Raw genomic sequence first — 20,225 nt, 5'->3', positions numbered from 1 at the left:
TGACTGGAAACTATATGAACTGAAGCCTGGAATCTCTGGACACAGAAAGGGTCTATCCTTTTTTAACAGGATTTCACAGGTGGCTCAATGGTAAGGAAGCCTCCTGCTAATGCAGGAGACCTGGGTTTGATTCCTGAGTCAGGAAGATCCCCTGGAAAAGGAAAGAGCAATCTGCTCCAGGATTCTTGCCTGGGAAATCCCATGAACAGAGGAGCCTGGTGGGCTTCCATCCATGGGGTCACAAAAGACTCGGACGCAGCTTAGCGACTGAGTGCGCGCACACCCTCTTTTAAAGGCCTTTTGATTAATTAAGTTTGGCCCACCCAAGATGATATATCTTTTAATAAAACTGACTGCTTAGGACTGTTCATTAAATCAATTTCATTGCAGCTTCAAAATTCCTACACCAGTGCAAAGATGAGTGTGTAACTAAGTCATTAGGAGGGGTGTGTGTGTGTGTGTGCACTATTTCAAAGCCTCCTTGAAGTTGTCCAGGACTGCAGCTCTTGTAGCCTACCCAATGTAGAAACACACTAGAAAGGGAATTCTGGAGGATTTAGTTCAGAAGCAAAGCTGTGTGGGAAACCATGACGGTGGATATAGCAGTCATGGTAGTCTGGTGGGAAACACTGTGGACAAGGAAAGCAAATTCATTTTCTGAGTAAGTGTATTTTCCATTAAAAGCAAGATGTTACCCAATTCTATAAAGAAAGGCATATATGGTAGTCAATCTGCCACCACGTAGTTGGCTGATCATCTCAGAGAGCTCAGCATCAGTCTCCATTGTTGGTATATGGACATTCAACAGTGTCTACAGCCAGGGCAGCCCTGGGGTTGGAATTCAGCATTGCTAAGCTTATGCTGATCCCGTCCTTGTCACCAGGGCTGCTTTGTTCATGAGTCACTGAGCAAATAGAGGTAGCTGAGCAGGATGCTGACAGACAATCATAGTAGAGGCCGTTTTAGTCACTTGATTGCTAATGTCCCTTTTTTTTTATTTGTTTGTCTTGTTTTGTTTTTACTAACTCACATGGAACACAATTATCTTCCTATCCTGTTTCTAAAGAATCTATCTACATACCATCTTCAAGACTCTTTTTTCATGGATCTTACAATTGTGCCCTGATCATTCCACCAAACCATTGGCCACATTTCATGAATTGGTATCGAGCTGGTCATTTGGCATCTCTCCTTATAGGCAAAAACAAACAGGCAATTACGCTGACTGAAACTCTGCCTTTTACTGAAAAAGAAGTCCCTATGCCCAACTTACAGGGAGGCTAAACAAGAACAGAAGGTCAGGGGGTGGAGCCCAGAAAGATGTACTGAGGGCCCTGCAAGCAGAGGAATGGCTCATGCCTTAAAAACCCCAAACTCCCTGAAAGCTCTCAGTGAAGCCCTTTCCTAGAAAGGTGAGGCAGGGGCGTGGTGAGTTATAAACAACTTGGTGTCAGAGCCCTTGTTCTGGGAGTCAGGTCATGGTCAGGTAACTGTTCCCCTAAATATCTCATGAGTGTTAGTCTCTGTTCTGACAAGAAAGGGCAGGGCCTGAGGCACAACTTAGCCTCCAGGGTCCAGTCCTGGCTGAGTCAGAGCTCAGCTGGCAGCGCCCTTAGGTCTGGGTCCTCAGATCCTGCCCAGCCGTTATCGCTGAGGGAGCCGGGTGCCCAACCCAACTGGTCCTCAGGCTACTCAGGCCGGCCATGTGGTGGGAATGTGGGAGCAGGTCCTGCAGATGGCATCCCAGGCAGACAGTGCTGCCAGGAGGTGGCAGAGGCGGGGAGAGGGTCACTGCCTCCTCAAGGCCTGGGCCCGGCCAGTAGGGCCCACAGTGAGGGCTCTGGAGATCAGCAGGACACAGCCCCCTACATGTCCCCTGAACCCTCAGATCACCCACTGGTCTGAGGCTGGATGAACTGGAGCCCCCTGGGGAGAAGGCCAAGATTGACTCTTACCTCACAATCCCTGCTCCACTGACTTTGTCAGAATGCCCCCACTAACGGTCACTACGCCCCCACTAATGGTCACTCACTGACAGTTGCTTCCTTGGGGGAGGAGCCCATTGCAAATGGCTGAACAGGACTTGTTGCCTGGTGCAGGGTACAGAGCAATAGCTAATAGGTATGGCTGTGCTGAGGTCTGCACTTGGCTGTGCTCTGTTACAAGTCTCCTGGGCAAGTCTCCATTCAGCCCTGTCCTTTAGGGGTACCCCCAGATAGAAACTAGATGGCCACAGCTGTCAGCTTTGGGTGGTCTCTTTATATCCCACAGTGTCTTTATTGGGCTCGAGAATGTGGTATATGAGTAGGAGCCATGGGGATGTGAGCTACTTCCTTCACACAAGCTACTTTTCCCTCAGCCCTGCTCAACCCGTGTCTCCTTCACCCCCACTTCCAGTGGATAATGGAGCACTGTCACACGTGCCTGACTTTGTGCCTTGGTAGGTCAGAATATCTTGCCTCATGATGAACAGGAATAGAAAAATAAATAATAATAGTAAGATGCAAATTGATTCAAACATCCTATTTCTACTCACATGTACAAGCAATATTCATTAAGAGTCGAGAATATTCAACACCGAGCTGAAGCTTAATGTCTACAGGCAGCAGTCAGACAGGAAGACTGCAGCAGACTGGAAGCCCAGGGGCACCAGCTGAAACTGCTCTGCCACTTAAGTCACATGGGTCAGCAGATCTAACGGTGCTCAAAGCATTCCTGGCAGATAGAGAGGTTGTTCAGTGCCACTGCCATCACCTAGTCGGTGGACATGAGTTTGAGCAAGCTCCGGGAGGGAGTGATGGTCAGGGAAGCCTGGCAAGCTGCAGTTGATGGGGTCACAAAGAGTCAGACACGACTGAGCAACTGAAGTGAACTGAACTGAAGTATACCATCAGTTGTTTGGAATAACTACTTTGTTTTATTTTATGTGATATATAATTGTAATGAAGAAAGTAGTAAAAATGCTATGTGAGATATAAAATAAATTTTAAAAGATATGAACTCTGAAATTAGGCTGCTTGAATCCTTAGTTTACCATTTACTTGGTCTGTATCCTAGGAGTGGTTAGTCATCCTTCTCCTATCTTGTCTTCCTAATCTGAGACATAATAACAGCTATGTCATAAAACTGTAGAGAAGAATAAATTGTGTGTGTGTGTTTAAACTAGTTGCTACATCTAACAAGTGTAAATTTAATTATTATTATTCCTGTACACAAGGGAAAATATAAAAGAGAAACTACAGAATTAGATTTCAATACAGAAAATAGGTGAGCAAGTAACTTTATTAGTATAATTAAATGTACTTTTATAGTAAAAAATAAAATAACTGATAAGGTATAATAAATATCACTTCTGTTGATCAGAATATGAACCAAAACTTTCTGATATAAGCCCGAAATGTGCCCAAGAAGAACAGAACATCACTTGTGTTTCTCTACAGAGCTAGCTAGAGTGTACTTTTCGATAAGATTCCTGTGTCTATACAGACCTTGCAAAAGGTCAGGACTGACACCAGTCCAGATGAAAGAAAGAGACACCGAGAGTCCTGTCTGAGAAATGATGCAAACCACATTAATTCTCTGAAAAGGAGTAAGGCACGTATCCAAGAGCAGAAGATTTTAAAACAAGAAATCTCATTTTTATAGAAAGATCCATAAAAATTGGATAACACTCATTCACACTTAGAAAACCAATTTTGTGGATCTAAATTAATATAGTTAATCTTCCACCTTCAAGTCGAAATTTTGTTTACATTCCATCTTCTGATATGTATAAAAAGTACTGACTAAAACCTTTGTTTCAGAACATCTATATAATGTAGAAAATAACCATTTTATGGGATATTTTTAAACTTTTGTTTTTTGAAGTCACAGAGCCTAACCAAAATAAAACAAGCTCTTACTTATTGCTTGGTAAGGCAAATCTGCATTGCTGTCACACCTAATTTCCCTAACAAAGTTAAAAGTTGTTATTCAGGAGACTTCATGGCTGACATTAGTTTAGGATAATGAGGGTGTGTAATTTGTTTTGCATAGAGCAGCACTGTTGGAAGTAAAGAAAAGTTATGTTAATAGCAAAGTCAGTATAACTGACATTGCAGACAAAGAGTAAAGAAATGTATGTACCATCAAGCTATCATTTTGATAAAGTAGGTTTTCCTCCCAGAAACATTTAAATGCCTTAGGAAAATAGTACATTGAAGTTCTCAGGTGGGTCAGTGGTAAAGAATCTGCCTGCCAATGCAAGTGACACAGGAGACATTGGTTTGATCCCTAGGTCAGGAAGATCCCCTGGAGGGGGAAGTGGCAACTCACTTCAGTATTCTTGCTGGAAACTTCCAGGGACAGAGGAGCCTGGAGAGCTTCAGTCCTTGGTGTCACAAACAATCAAACATGACAGCATGCACTCAAGCAGAATAGTACATAGAAGCAGCCATTATATATTCCAGTCCGTTGTCAAATTATGTTTTCTTAAAACTGAATTATCTGATGGGAGTAACCCAATTACAGGCTACTGTATTATGTAAGAAAAAATCAGGTTAAAAAATGATAACCCAGTTCTTAAACTTGAATATACTTTTTAACTGTTAATGTAGGAGTTTTACACTTAAACTTAAGTGTGCAGTTTTACAATGCTTAATGTCAAAGAATTGTATCCTTTTACTTATAAATTTTTATCATCTTCATAATGCATTCCAACTTGTGACACTTTATAGCAAATGTCACAAGTCTGATCCTTGTTTTTCTTAGTCATAAAGTTAAGGTATTTGACTAGGTAGTTCTTACTGTGAAACAAACATCAGAATTCATGAATAGCTGAATACACTTATCACATAAACACTAATGATAGATAAAAGCATAAGCTGAGTCTTCCCGAAGAATATCAGTTCCTCATAGCATGTCAATCTCCAGTCATGTCTGTATAGGCCAAAGTGAGAGGCAGCAGTTTTCTGCCTCCTATAATGCATTTTGTAAATTTAAGTAAATTTATTTTTAGGTCACTCTAACTTTTCCACAAGAAAAAAGGAAATAAAATATAGGTAACAGAAATAGTTCAAACTAAAAAATGAAGTTGCTGATATACTATACGTACTAATACATATGATTACACAAGCAACGTTATTGAGAAGTTATCCACAAAACTAGAAAACGTAAAACTTTCTAATCTAAATAAATAAATCAGCATAGATTAAAATGTTATTAATGCTGCATAAAAATTCTCGATGGTTCCTCAAAATCATAAATTTGAAGGCAGTATGAAATAGAATGACCCTTTGTATACAGTTTAGGTTACCTATTATATTGTCAAGTATATTGTACTTATTTCCAATAATTGAAAATTGCGTTTTCTATCTGATTCTGAAGCAGTTTTGAAACTCAGCCCAAACAACCGGGACAGTATAGCAAGTTATTTCTAGCTTTGATGTTGCCCTTTGCTTTAAAATCAGAGCAACTATAAACATGAAGAAAGCTAAAAAAGACAGTTGGGTTCATATATGAAATAAATCCCTGAGAACAGGGAATCTGTCTATCACATGAGTGTTGCTCCTTCTTGGTTGGTATGCTAACTTACTTGTTATGATCATGGGGACCTCAGGTTAACTTAATACTCGAAGTCAGTATTTCCACTTTTATCCGTGAATAAAAGAAGGGAAAATAATTAAATACTACTAAACATATCTCCCTGGATTGGGAAGATCCCATGGAGGAGGAAATGTCAGCCCACTTCAGTACTCTTGCCTGGAAAATTCCATGGCCAGTGCAGCCTGGTGGGCACAGTTCATGGAGACACAAAGAGTTGGACACGACTGAGGGACTCAGCACTCACTCGCTCAGACATGTCTTAAGGCTGTAATTCCTCATGAGGTACAAAATTTCAAAAAGCCAAACAGAAGAAGAGAGAAAAAAAAAATCCAAAAGCTCTTGCTGAAAATGAACTCTCAACAAAAGTGAAAACAAAACAATACGTAATGCAATCCTGAAAATCCCAATAAAGTTGACAGCTAAAAATTTGTTTCTGTAAAGTTAATCTGTAAAAATGAGCAACATTTCAAAGTCTTGAAATAAGTCTGAAAAAGATGTTCAGATGTTTATATCTGAAAGCATAACTTACATTTAAAAGAGCAATAAACTGCGAAAGAAAATAGGGTGAAATTAAACTACACTAGATCAGACATCTAGATTCAATACTAATAATACTTTTGTAGTTCTTCAAATTACTGGTAAATGTTCATTTTCTATGCTTCGATATTTATATATATATTTTGCACCAGAGTTAAAAAAAAATGCTGTAAAAAGAAACAAACTCTGAATATGTTTTATTAATTATTTTATAATTATTTACCACAAATAAAGCTTACTAAAAATGTGCCAGGTTAGAGAAGTTGAAAAAAACACATGGACCCCACTGTTCATTATAGCACTATTTACACCAGCTAGAACATGGAAGCACCCTAGATGTCCATTGACAGATGAATGGATAAAGAAGCTGTGGTACATATATACAATCGAAGATTACTCAGTCATAAAAGGAACACTTGAGTCCTTTCTAATGAGGTGAATAAATCTAGAGCCTATTACAGAGTGAAGTAAGTCAGAAAGAGAAAGATAAATATGGTATACTAACACATATATATATGGAATCTAGAAAGATGGTACTTATGAAATTATTTGTAGGGCAGCAATGGAGACACAGACATAGAGAACAGACTTATGGACATGGGGAGAAGGGAGGAGGGAGAGGGTGGGATGTATTGAGAGAGGAACATGGAAACTTACATTACCGTATGTAAAATAGATAGCCAATGGGAATTTGTCCTATGGCTCAGGGAACTCAAAAAAGGGCTCTGTATCAACCTAGAGGGGTGGGTTGGGGAGGGAGATGGGAGGGAGGTTCAAGAGGGAAAGGACATATGTATACCTATGGCTGATTCATGTTGATGTTTGGCAGAAACCAACAAATTTTATAAACCAAATATCCTTCATTAAAAAATAAATTAATTAAATAAACAAGCAAAATAAAAACATGCCAGGTGTTAGGGATTTCCCTCGAGATACAGTGGTTAGATTTCTCAGCTTCCACTGAAGCAGCACAGGTTCGATCTCTGGTTGCGTAACTAAAATCCTACATGACACTTGGCATGGCCAAAAGGTTTTATATATATATATCTATATATAGATATATAGATATATATAGTGTTAAGGAATAAAAAGATTAAATAAATTAATTAAATAAACATGCCAAGTTAGTTCTCTATGAATTCTGAATATAAAAACATTAAGATACCACTTTTAAAATGCTCAGAAGTAACACTGAAGTTTAAAACAAAAATGTGCTCATGCAAAAATAAAGGTGATAAGTGGTACAGTAACAATATCACTCATAGGAATTATGTTTCCTAAATAATCTCTAAAATAAACACAATTCCAATCAAAAAGAGAGAAGTACAAAGGGGGAATCAACCTTCTATACATTTACAATATAAAATAACACTGGCTTCCCTGGTGGCTCAGATGGTCAAGAATCTGCCTGCAGTGCGGGAGACCTGGGTTCAATCCCTGGTTTGGGAAGATCCCCTGGAGCAGGGCATGGCAACCCACTCCAGTATTCTTGCCTGGAGAATCCCCATAGACAGAGGACCCCGGCAGGCTACAGTCCATGGGGTCACAAAGAGTCAGACACGACTGAGTGACTAAGCACACACACAGAAGAAAAGAATTTATTTTTTAAAAATTGACCTTAAATACTATGACAAATATGCAATGTAACTAAATCACCAATGTTAGTCTCAAAGATACACATTAAATGTGTGCACACAAACAGGGAAAAGACCAATAGCATAATTGATGAAAAATCTGGATTGTCAGCTAATCTGCAGAAGAATAATCAAAATAGTCAGAAAACAAATAGAATAATCAATCTCATGATGATCAGGAATATTCAAATTAAAAGATTATATGATACGCTTGTCCACCTATAATATGGATTTTAAATAGTCTAAAATACTAATTTTTAAGGCTGAGTGCTGAAGAATTGATGCTTTTGAACTGTAGCATTGGAGAAGACTTTGAGAGTCCCTTGGACTTCAAGAATATCAAGTCAATCAATCCTAAAGGAAATCAATCCTGAATATTCATTGGAAGGACGGATGCTGAAGCTGAAGCTCCAATACTTGGGCCACATGATGTGAAGAGCTGACTCCTTAGAAAAGACCCTGATGCTGGGAAAGATTGAAGGCAGGAAGAGAAGAGGACGACAGAGGATGAGATGGTTGGATGGTATCATCAACTCAATGGACACGAGTTTTAGTAAGCTGCAGGAGATGGTGAAGGACAGGGAAGCCTGGCGTGCTACAGTCCATGGGGTTGCAAAAAGTCGGACACAACTGAGCGACTGAACAACAATGACAATGATACTACTATACACCTATTTAATATTGATTTAAAATAGTCTAAAATATTATTTTTTTAAAAAAAATGTAAAGGAAACTCAACACACTGCTGGAATATAAATAGAAATATTTTACGGTACTTTAGATTACATTTGGCTAATATCTGAGAAAGTTTAAGATGCCCTTGTACATGATCCCAAAACTCCACTTCCAGGTATATACCCTTGAATTGCTCTTATGTAAAGCCTTAAGTACAAAAATCTTCACAAAAGAATCTCTTAGGTCGGAAAAATATGCATCAGTGTTGCAATGAATACTGCATATGTATTAAATAGAATAGTGTGGAATGTTTCCATTGACCTCTTACTTCTCTCTGGTTCCCCAGGATAATTATGACCTTCTTTTTCTTTCACAATATTTGACACCTAGCCTATGTGTTCACAGGTCATTATCAGAAGAGATGAATATTGGTTTACACTAACCACACATCTGTGGACATTCAACTCTCTTCTTCCTTTCCTTCTAAGTCACCATGAATTCAGTATATCTCCAGTCCCATGAATGGAATTGCCCTTTGGGGAAGCTGGACATGGAAGTAATTAAAAATGATCTTTATGAGTTTCATGACATAATATAGCTGTCTTTTAAATTGGGCACTCATTTTTACATAAACTAGAAAAGATATGCACAAGTTAGGGCCTTGCCTGCAATTGTTTCCCCATACACAATTTACACAACAGGCTGATATTCCCGAGGACTGCATCTGAGACTGTGACAAGGATTGGGCTAGCCATCAGACTGCTCAGTAGTAATATAATGCAATATTTTATGTATTTTAAAACAAAACTAGTGAGAACGCTATGTACAGCACAGGGAACTCTACTTAATGCTCTGTGGTGAGCTGAATAACAAGGAAGTACAAAAGGGAGGGGATGTATGTAAAGTATGCTGATTTTTGTTGCTATACATTAGAAATTAACACAGCGTTGAAAAGCAACTACATTCCAATAAAATTTAACTTTTTAAAAAATCACACAAAAAAGAATGCTGGAATCAAAATTTTATCAACTAGATCACCTTCAAATATGAGGGGATAATTCATACATTTGTGTGTGTGAATATATACATATATATACACATCTGTCTATCCCTGGTGGCTCAGAAGGTAAAGTGTCTGCCTACAATGCGGGAGACCTGGGTTCAATCCCTGGGTCGGGAAGATCTCCTGGAGAAGGAATTGGCAACCCACTCCAGTATTCTTGCCTGGAAAATCCCATGGATGGTGGAACCTGGTAGGCTACAGTCCATGAGGTTGCAAAGAGTCGGACACGACTGAGCGACTTCAATTTCTTTCACTTTACACATCTGTATATATATATGTGTGTGTGTATATATATGTTTCTCATACACTTTCCTCTTCAGAAGAGTTACCCCATAAATATTTACATTGAAATTTATATTTGAAGGAGTAATGAGAAGAAAAATTACACAACTACATGGATGTTAAGTTATATGAGACTTAATATGACCAAGTATATAATAATTTGTTCTCTTGAAAAATTAATCAAGGATAAAAAGAGACAAAATAGAAACCATATGCTACTGAAGTGATTCCAGGAAAGAGACCCTTAAAGCTGGAATCAGGAATCGGTTGTCTAATTTGGTTAGGTTAGAGGATGGCAATGGTTTATTCTTCACGGAACTGGGAGAGTGGAAGTCAATGTAATTCAGTAGCAAACAACAGCAACAACCACAAAACTTACCCCCTGTGCTCTTCTGGAATCATGCTACAGGTTTGGGGCCAAAGAACTTCTTCTGTGGGCACTCTCAGTCTCTAGTTTCTTGGAAATGCAGAAAACACATCTATCTGAATTTAAGTTCTCCAATTTAATCACGAGAGTAGCAATATTATAATGTAATTTCAAATGTTCTTTTACTTGAAATTTCTAGTTTGGATTGGGAAAGAAGGCCCTGAGAATGAGTAACTTTGATAGACTCCTGTCAATCTGCTTACCTCCCATCTCTCTTCCACCCCTTCTCCCTCCTTTGGAGAGATGAGAGGACCCTTCTGTTTGTTGTTTTGTCACTAAGTCATGTCCAACTCACTGGTGACCCCATGGACAATAGCTCCCTAGGTTTCTCTGTCCATGGGATTTCCCAGGCAAGACGACTGGGGAGCATTGCCATTTCCTTCTCCAGGGGATCTTCCCAACCCAGGGACTGAAGCAGGTCAGCCTGCTTGGCAGGCTGATTCTTTACCACTGAACCACCTGGGAAGCCCTAGAGGCCTCTGTAATGCCTTGGCTTCAGGCAGAGCTTTGCCTGCCTCAGAAGGATGCTGATTATGTATGGATTCAGTTACTTAGGAATTTACAATACCATATGGAAAATAGATAGCCAATGGGAATTTGCTCTGTGATTCAGGGAACTCAAACGTGGGCTTTGCAACAGGCTGAAGGGTGGGATGGGGAGGGAGGGGGGAGGGAGACCCAGGAGGGAGGGGACATATATATACCTATGGCTGATTCTTGTTGATGCATGACAGAAAAACCACAAAATTCTGTAAAGCAATTATTCTTCCATTAAAAAATGAAAAAAAAAAAAAGGATGCTGATTGCTTCAGAAACCACCAACTCTCACTGCTGCAGACTCATAGCTAGAACATGATTTCAGTGGAACGCAAAGCATTGAACAGAAAAAGCCTGTACTAGGAAGAGTTATACATGCTGAACATTTTTCGGCATTTTAAAAACTGAGTTTATAAATTGGATGAGCAACGTAGGATCCCTGTGTCCATGTGCCCTTACTCCAATGGTCCCATGGCTCTACAGAGCAGATGTTCTAAATTTGAAGGACCAGGTGGGTATAGAAGGAGTTGAGACTGCACAAAAAAGACAGGATTGCAGGTTTTGCAAAAGTATTGTGCCATGGTAGAGTGGTTTTTCACTCTAGTTTCCATGCTCTTTGAGCATTTTGGAAACCAGTATGGCATCTCCAGTGCAGTGAGAACTATGTTTCTTATTGTTTTGAAGAACATGTGTGTGTGTGCGTTTCTTTAGTCTAAGACAGCAACTCTTAAAGGGAAATATATAAGCATCTAAGTGCTGTGTTCATTTCCCTGTATGCTCCCACATCTAAATCACAGGAGGATTTCCTTTCTTATCTCTACTCAGTTGCTCATTTATCTTGGTCATAGTATAAAAAAGGGGAGATGGGGCTGTGTGTGTGTGTGTGTGTGTGTGTGTGTGTGTGTAGAAGGTAGGAAACACACTACAATTTTAGTAGCATCTGTGTTTCCTATTCATGCAAACACTTTTAGAATATAAGTGGTCCTTCAGCTTCTAGGACTGCCCCTTCCCAGAGCTCCCTCATAAATAGCTCCCTTCCATTAATTTATCGGAGAAGGCAATGGCACCCCACTCCAGTACTCTTGCCTGGAAAATCCCATGGACGGAGGAGCCTGGTAGGCTACAGTACATGCGGTCGCTAAGAGTCGGACACGACTGAGCGACTTCACTTTCACTTTTCCCTTTCATGCACTGGAGAAAGAAATGGCAACCCACTCCAGTATTCTTGCCTGGAGAATCCTAGGGACGGCAGAGCCTGGTGAGCTGCCGTCTATGGGGTCGCACAGAGTCGGACACTACTGAAGCGACTTAGGATAGCATAGCATTAATTTATATTGATTTTTTTCTCATTTTTCAAGATAAAAGCCATTCTTATTTCCTATGAGTTATTTTCCTTTATTCCTTTAGTTTAGGTCAGTTTTTTTTAAATTTAGGGCTCATTAACACTCAGACATAACATTTATAATCATTCTATTCAAGTTTTATATACGAAATCCTTCTTTACATTTACATCTTCTCCATCATGCCCATGGCCAAGGAATGACTATTTATTTCTGAATAGTTAGGGATTTAACACAATTGGCAACCATTCTATTCACTACATGTTTTTATATTTGGCTTTTTAATTTCTAAATATACAAAATAAAAAAGTATGATTAAAATAATGCCTAAGTCATCGCATTTAATATAAATAGAAAAACCCTGTGACTGTGACTTCTTAAAGAAGATTTTTTTTCTCAATCTTTCAGTATTTAAGAGTTAATTTATGATTCTGTCATGTAACTAATTCTAAAAGAGAGTAAAATCGCTAAGTCTACATATTTTAGAACCATATTATGCACAGATACTGAGAACATTTTAATATAGAAAGTGTATTTCATCTACCATCAGAAGACTGATATAAAGTGATGTAAATGCATTTTACGATTAGAAATATATAACTATGAGATTACATTGTAACCAGAAACTGAAAAGTGGCTTTGTGCTCCCCAATTTTTTAAAAAATAATACCCAATGTATCTAATATTTGTTAAATAACTACTTTCTACTTGTTTCATTCAGTTCAGTTCAGTCACTCTGTTGTGTCTGACTCTTTGTGACCCCATGGACTACAGCACGCCAGGCTTCCCTGTCCATCACCAACTGCCTGAGCTTGCTCAAACTCATGTCCATCAAGTCGGTTATGCCATCCAACCATCTCATCTTCTGTCATCCCCTTCTGCTCCTGCCTTCAATCTTTCCCAGCATCAGGGTCCTTTCCAATGAGTCAGTTCTTCGCATCAGGTGGCCAAAGTACTGGAGTTTCAGCTTCAGCATCCGTCCTTCCAATGAATATTCAGGACTGATTTCCTTTAGGAGGGACTGGTTTGATGTCCTTGCAGTCCAAGGAGACTCTCAAAAGTCTTCTCCAACACCACAGTCCAAAAGCATCAATCCTTCACTCAGCCTTCTTTTATGATCCAACTCTCACATCCATACAGGACTACTGGAAAAACCATAGCTTTGACATGTTTGATTAACTTAGTATTATTTACTTTAACTCTACAATATTCTCTTATCATGGTGATTAAATATAGTATATAAATGTCTAGTTTTTCTGGGGTATGAAGCCAACTAAAAATATAGATCACATTAAAGCTTCTTTTTTAATTAAAAGAAAAAATAAAAAGCACATCTGATAGGAAATGGTAGCCAAAGGGAAGAAACCAGAGAATAATTTAAAATAAACAGTAAAAATACCACCTGTTCAAAATTTCTTTCTCTTTTTTGAGCAGTAGATTCATAGAATATTAAGAATTTCGCATAGCAACCTACTTTATATATTCTGGGCAGCTGTGTTGCCCTGGATAACTTCAAATATATTAGTCAAATATAGTCATTACACTTTTTACTTATATAATTATCTTGGTATGTAAAAGTCTAGTTAATGCTGTGTAACCCTAAAATGTAAATACCTTAAATCTATTTGAAAATTTTGACCCTATTATTACGACAACTAAATATATATACATATATATATATGACTTTTATAGTTATGAAATAACTGTATTTAATATGGTATTACTAAAATGTCTTTCTTATAATATCACAGGTGAGTATGTGTATTGCTGAGAAGAGGGTTTGGGAAACATTTTCTCAAAGTCCTAAGAGCTGCTAATATGAGGCATTAATCATATTTCTCATTGAAAATAAATAAGTTGTCTAGGAGAAGGAAATGGCAACCCACTCCAGTATTCTTGCCTGGAGAATCGCAGGGACAGAGGAGCCTGGTGGGCTGCCATCTATGGAGTAGCACAGAGTTGGACCTGACTGAAGCAACTTAGCAGCAGCAACAGCAGTTTCATATGGAGTTGACGTCTGTAACGACTGCATCTGGACTCAGGAATCATGAAAGATAAATGCAAAAGAACATATGGTGGCTTTTGCGTATTTCCTCCATAGTTTTCATTCTGAAGACTTTCAGAATTTGTCTTAAATCTGACAGTATTACTCATCTAATTTTCATGAAGAAATAAAAATATCACTTTTTTAAACTTATTAGAGAAGAAATTGCAAAGTAAATTTTGATTTTTATGTATGTATACATCAGTTCAGGGCATCTGGTCCCATCACTTCATGGCAAATAGATGGGGAAACAGTGGAAACTGTGGCTGACTTTATTTTTCTGGGCTCCAAAATCACTGCAGATGGTGATGGCAGCCATGAAATTAAAAGACGCTTACTCCTTAATAGGAAAGTTATGACCAACCTAGACAGCATATTAAAAAGCACAGACATTACTTTCTCAACAAAGTTCTGTCTAGTCAAGGCTATCGTTTTTCCAGCGGTCATGTATGGATGTGAGAGTTGGACTATAAAGAAAGCTGAGTGCTGAAGAATTGATGCTTTTGAACTGTGGTGTTGGATAAGATTCTTGAGAGTCCGTTGGACTGCAAGGAGATCCAACTAGTCCATCCTAAAGGAGATCAGTCCTGGGTGTCCATTGGTAGGACTGATGTTGAAGCTGAAACTCCAATACTTTGGCCATCTGATGCAAAGAGCTGACTCATTGGAAAAGACTCTGATGCTGGGAAAGATTGAGGGCAGGAGGAGAAGGGGATGACAGAGGATGAGATGGTTGGATGGTATCACCGACTCAATGGACATGGGTTTGGGTGGACTCTGGGCATTGGTGATGGACAGGGAGGCCTGGCGTGTTGAGGTTCATGGGATCGCAAAGAATCGGACACAACTGAGTGACTGAACTGAACTGAACTGAAGATATGGAAGTAACCTAAGTGTCCGTCATCAGATGAATGAATAAAGAAGATGTGGTATATGTGTGTGTATATATACATATATATATATGTATTTGAGTGTGTGTGTGTGTGTGTGTGTGTGTGTGTGTGTGTGTGGAGGGCGGATTTGGAGAGTATTATGCTCAGTGAAATAAATCAGAGAAAGACAGATACTGAATGATATCACATATATGTGGAATCTCAGTAACACAACAAACTAGTGAATGTAACAATAAAGCAGACTCACCGATATAAAGAACAAACTAGTGTTTACCTGTGGGGAGAGGGTAGGGGGGGCAGAATAATCATGGGCAATTAAGAGATAAAACTGCCATGTGTAAAATAAATAAGCTACAGAGATATATTGTACTACATGGGGAAAATAGCCAGTATTGTATAATAACTGTAAATGGAGTATAACGTTTAAAAACTACGAATCACTATGTCGCACACCTGTAACTTATATCACGGGGCTTCTCTGATGGTAGCTCAGCGGTAATGAATCTGCTTGCAGTGCAGGAGACACAGGAGATGTTTCCATCCCAGGAGCAGGAAGATCCCATAGAGACGTAAATGGCAGCACACTCCAGTATTCTTGCCTGGGAAATCCCATGAACAGAGAAGTCTGGTGGGTTACAGTCCATGGGGTCGCAAAAGAGTTGGCATGGCTCAGCGAATAATACAGCAACAACAAATTATAAAATATTGTACATCAGCTGTACTTCAATTAAAGAAGACCTCAGTAGCAGAGGTAGTGCTTCAACACATGTGAGACAGAACAGTGGCCTCCTAGCATAAAATCAAGGGTGAGGTAATTGCAGTTTGAACTCCTGCCTCCACCACTATAAGCCTTTTCACAAGTAAACACAAACATGTAGGAAACCGTATACAATGGTTGTGAGATAAAGCATGATGTCTCCCTCTAATGTTGTTCTAGCAAGGAAACACCTTCTTCATTCCCACATCAGAAAGCATGGTTTATGTGCCCCTATAGCTTCCTGCACTTCTCTTCCAATGCAGTGCACATGCTTGTAAGGATTCATGGATCCGTGTACAATTTGCATGGTGATCACTTTCCCTTTTAGCCTTAGAAGCCCTGTGATGAAGGAGGTCAAGGATGTTTTGTTCCTTCTAGCTTTGCTCACCTGAAGGGTGATGGGGTCATGCTGAAAATTCAAATACACTTCTTTAGGCAATAATCCATTTCTGGATCTTCCCCACAATTCTGAATCCATAAAGCTCTCTTTAAAATGGCATTCTCCTTAAGTTTGGCCCCAAAACTGAAATGGCGGAAAACCTGACCTGACTGAATAAAATACATTTCTACCTTTTTAATTTTTTACCCTCCTCTGACATGTGTTTCTACTAGAATGTAGAAACACACTAGAATGTGTGTAGTGATGTCTCACTGTAGATTTAACTTGTATTTCCTAACAGAGAACTGTGAGGAATGCATTTCTGCATGCTTGCATATCTTCTTTGGAGAAATGTCTATTCAAATATTTTGCCATGTGTAAGTGTGTCTTATTTCTGATTTCTAAGATTTACCTATAAATTCTGGATGCCAGTCTGCTATTGGGTAAATGATTTGCAAGTATGGTCTCCCTGTTAGTGGGCTTGTCTTTGTTTTTTCCTAATGTACCCTAGACACCAAATGTAATGGCTAAACTTATTTTTAAGAGGATAAAACATAGGGTAAAGTCTTTGTGAGTTTGAACTACATACAGAGTTCTTAGATATGACACACACACACCTAAAAAAAATGAGTAATGAAACAAAATTTAGTAAATTGTATAATAAAATTAGTTTTTCATTTCAACAGACACTGTGATAGAAATATTTTAAATCTGGATTATGTTGATTAATCAACTTAATAATACACTAAAATTACTGAAGTGTATATTTATATTGGGTGAATATATAATATATAAATTATACATCAATGCAACTGATAATAAGCAACCACAATCAGATCAGTGTGTGTGTGTGTGTGTGTGTGTGTGTGTGTGTGTGTGCGCGTGCTCAGTTGCTCAGTCATGTTCAACTCTTTGTGACCTCATGGACTATAGCCCAACAGACTCCTCTGTCCACGGGATTCTCCAGGCAAGAATACTGGAGTGGGTTGCCATTTCCTATGCCAGGGGATCTTTCTCACCCAGGGATCGAACCCACATCTCGTGCAGTGGCAGGAGAATTCTTTACCACTGCGCCACCTGGCAAGCCCTCATCAGACCAGCAGTTGCCCAGAAAAATAAAGTGAAGGATCTCAACAAAGCTAATGGCTAGTGAACAAACTAATGATATAGACAAATCTCACACAAGACAGTCAGTAAAACCTGGTATAAAAACACTGGGAACAAAGAGGGCTATAGTGAGGGATGGGTTTGCTTTTGTTGTATGAGAGTAATGTATGTCACTTTCCAGTGAACTTGGAAATATCGATGAAACTGTTGATTTCCCCTAAAACACAAACTATTAAATTGATGCAGACAGAGCCCAGTTTTAACACAGGGTCATTGAAAGGTTTAAAGGAGACCACAGGTCGGCTGCCACATGGACCAGGAGCTGGTCGCACCGGTGAGGGAGAAGCCTGATGGTCCTGAGGTGCAACTAGGAAGGCAGAGAGAGGCATTTTGAATGTGAAGGCAGCTGGAGAAGAAAAAGAGGGACGAGGGTGCAGACTGGGCAGGCAGGTGTGGAGGTAACATGATGAAAGGCAAGCCCCTGTGGCAGGAGGGGTCAGAGGTCAAGGCCCTTCCTCACTGCAGAGTGCACAGGCAGCTCCCAGCCCCCGCGGTGACAATCGCCCTGCTGAGTGGACAAGGCAGTGGCTAGCCTCTGTGAGGCGCCATTGGCCCCATGTGTCAACACTGAATCTTCCCACTCCTATGGGCTCCGCGTCTTCACTTCTAGGAGTGTTTCCTGTAGTTACCTTGGCCCAGGAGATCTAAAATCTAGTTTCTTTGCATCATTTTCTGAAAGGGAAATGTTGGAAAAGATCCTAAATGTCTCTCAATAAGGATCCCCAAGTGGAAATCCATGAACATATCAGGATTCCCTGGAGAGAAGGATGGGGCAGTGGTCCAACATGTCTTTCTAAGTGAACAGACTAAGTTCTGGGGGAAAAATCTCCAAAAGTGCTTTGAAACTGCACATTAAAAGAGTGCACTGAGCACAGAACTTGGATGTAGTAAGGGCAGAGCATATGCTGCTGAAACTGCTGGGCTTTAAAGAAAGTTTTTTGGTAGTCTAGAACAAAAAATTCAAGTGACATATACTACACAAAAATTAGAATTTCATCAACCTTTTTGTAATAATTTGTACAAGAAAAAAAATGGAGTATTACATTTATAAAAAGAGCAGTGAGCTACGAATTTTCATACTCAGGGAAAGTTAAATGCACTGATCCACATCCAAAGACATGAAGAGTCTTCAGAAAATCAAGTACTTAGGAAGGCACTGGCCTAAGGACAAGTAGTAAGCTCTAATTTGCAGTTATTTGTCAGTTAAGACTTAGGGTTGAAAAGATACACGCAGTCCAATGTTCACTGCAGCACTATTTACAGCAGCCAGGACATGGAGCACCAACACATCTTACATGCAATATTTAGGAATAAGGAAATAGTGGCAATTAAATGTATTAAATATATGACATTAACTAGTAATATTAATCAACCAAATATGTGCCAATTAAAATGTAATGGATGAAGTCTACCTCACTATTACTAAAGGCCTGAAACTACTCTTGAGGTATTGGTGTTTTTAATTTTTTAATTTCCTTTTCCCACTACCTGCAAACATTTTAAATTTCCTTTTTCTACTACCTTTTCTTTCTTACTCTCAGCCATCATTTTAATTTTTTGTGATTATTAACTTGGTGGAAGTTTCTTGTTACCCTTGACTGTGTTGGAGTCACTGGTTTTACTAATTAGACTTGGAAGGACAATGCAGTTCACCCATAAATCTTCTGAACTCCAGATACACATCTTTACAACCATTATGTGGCAGGATCCATCACTCCACCCAAAATAATAACCCACACCACTGCCAGTTGTTTCCAGAGCCATGAAACACGTAGCATGTAAACTATCCAGCTTATAGCTCAATGCCCAGATCCATCTAAATCCTTCCACATATATACTCAGCTGAAATTTAAGGGTGATAATTTTTCCTAATTAATGCTCTAAATTTCATGTAAGAAATTGATGGTTTTAATTCAGTTACTGCTCAATTAAAACCACAGGATTAGGTGGGTCTTGTGTTTGTAGATTGCTATATTCTACAACTATAAAATGTAAACGATCACTTAAAGAGTGATTTTTAAAAGGCCGTGCTGTGAGTGCATGCTCAGTTTTGTCTGACTCTTTGCGACCCCATGGACGGTAGCCTGCCAGGCTCCTCTGTCCATGGAATTTTCCAGGCAAGAATGCTGGAGTGGGTTGTCATTTATTGCTCCAGGGTATCTCGCCAACCCAGGGATCAAACTCAAAACTCTTTCATCTCCTGCATTGGCAGGCAGATTATTTACCGCTGCGCCACCTAGGAACCCCTTTAAAATGCATCAAAGCCTTTTTATCATGCTTGGGCTGAAGAGCTGAAATCCCAAACTAGTAATTTCTATCTACAGGCGATTCTATACTGACAGAAGTAACCAGCCCACCAAGTCTTGTAGTGGCCAACCTTTTACATTTGTTGTTGTTATTTTGTTTTGTTTTGGTTTTGGTAAAAGTTAGATTTCCGGACTTCCCAGGTGGCTCAGTAGTAAAGAATCCACCTGTAATGAAAGAGACACAGGTTCGATCCCTGGGTCGGGAAGATCCACTGGAGAAGGAAATGGCTACTCATTCCATTATTCTTGCCTGGAGTCCCATGGGAAATCCCATGGACAGAGGAGCCTGGCAGGCTTCAGTCCATGGTGTCGCAAATGGTGGAACATGCCTGAGTATCTGAGCACAATTCAGTTAGCCTCCCTAAGCCATGTCTTCAAAAGACACTTTATTCGAGCACACATGATAATGTAAGGAGTTACTTGAAATACCATGCTCTGGAAAGTCAGTATACATTGTTCACTAAGAATATATCAGATCTCCAATAAACAATTCTCATTTTCCATTTTTGATTTTCCAGTTCTTAGAGACACACAGCACTCTTTTTTGTTTCATTCATACTTTTTTTTTTAAAGAAACTAAAAACTATTTTAGGTACTTCAA

The 20,225-nt window shown here is 39.3% G+C and overlaps 2 protein-coding genes across 2 annotated transcripts in view; both read right to left on the bottom strand.

Moving 5' to 3' along the window:
* The window catches only part of LOC145506672 (uncharacterized), a 252,988-nt gene that overhangs the window by 151,580 nt on the left and 81,183 nt on the right, over positions 1-20,225 (bottom strand). The window lies entirely within an intron of this gene.
* The window catches only part of LOC145506674 (uncharacterized), a 33,283-nt gene continuing 23,211 nt past the window's right edge, over positions 10,154-20,225 (bottom strand). Inside the window, exons 3-4 of the mRNA XM_081491925.1 lie at positions 15,469-15,614; positions 10,154-10,231 (exon numbers count right to left, since the gene is read on the bottom strand). Coding sequence (XP_081348051.1) covers positions 10,225-10,231; positions 15,469-15,614 — 153 coding nt within the window. The 3' untranslated portion in view covers positions 10,154-10,224. The remainder of the gene's footprint in view (positions 10,232-15,468; positions 15,615-20,225) is intronic.

The sequence above is a fragment of the Giraffa tippelskirchi genome, chromosome 5 (assembly GCF_054371585.1).
Source record: "Giraffa tippelskirchi isolate mGirTip1 chromosome 5, T2T-mGirTip1v1.2.pri, whole genome shotgun sequence".
NCBI lineage: Eukaryota > Metazoa > Chordata > Mammalia > Artiodactyla > Giraffidae > Giraffa > Giraffa tippelskirchi.
Note: the sequence above shows the minus strand (reverse complement) of the source record. Positions and strands in the feature narration are given on the sequence as shown.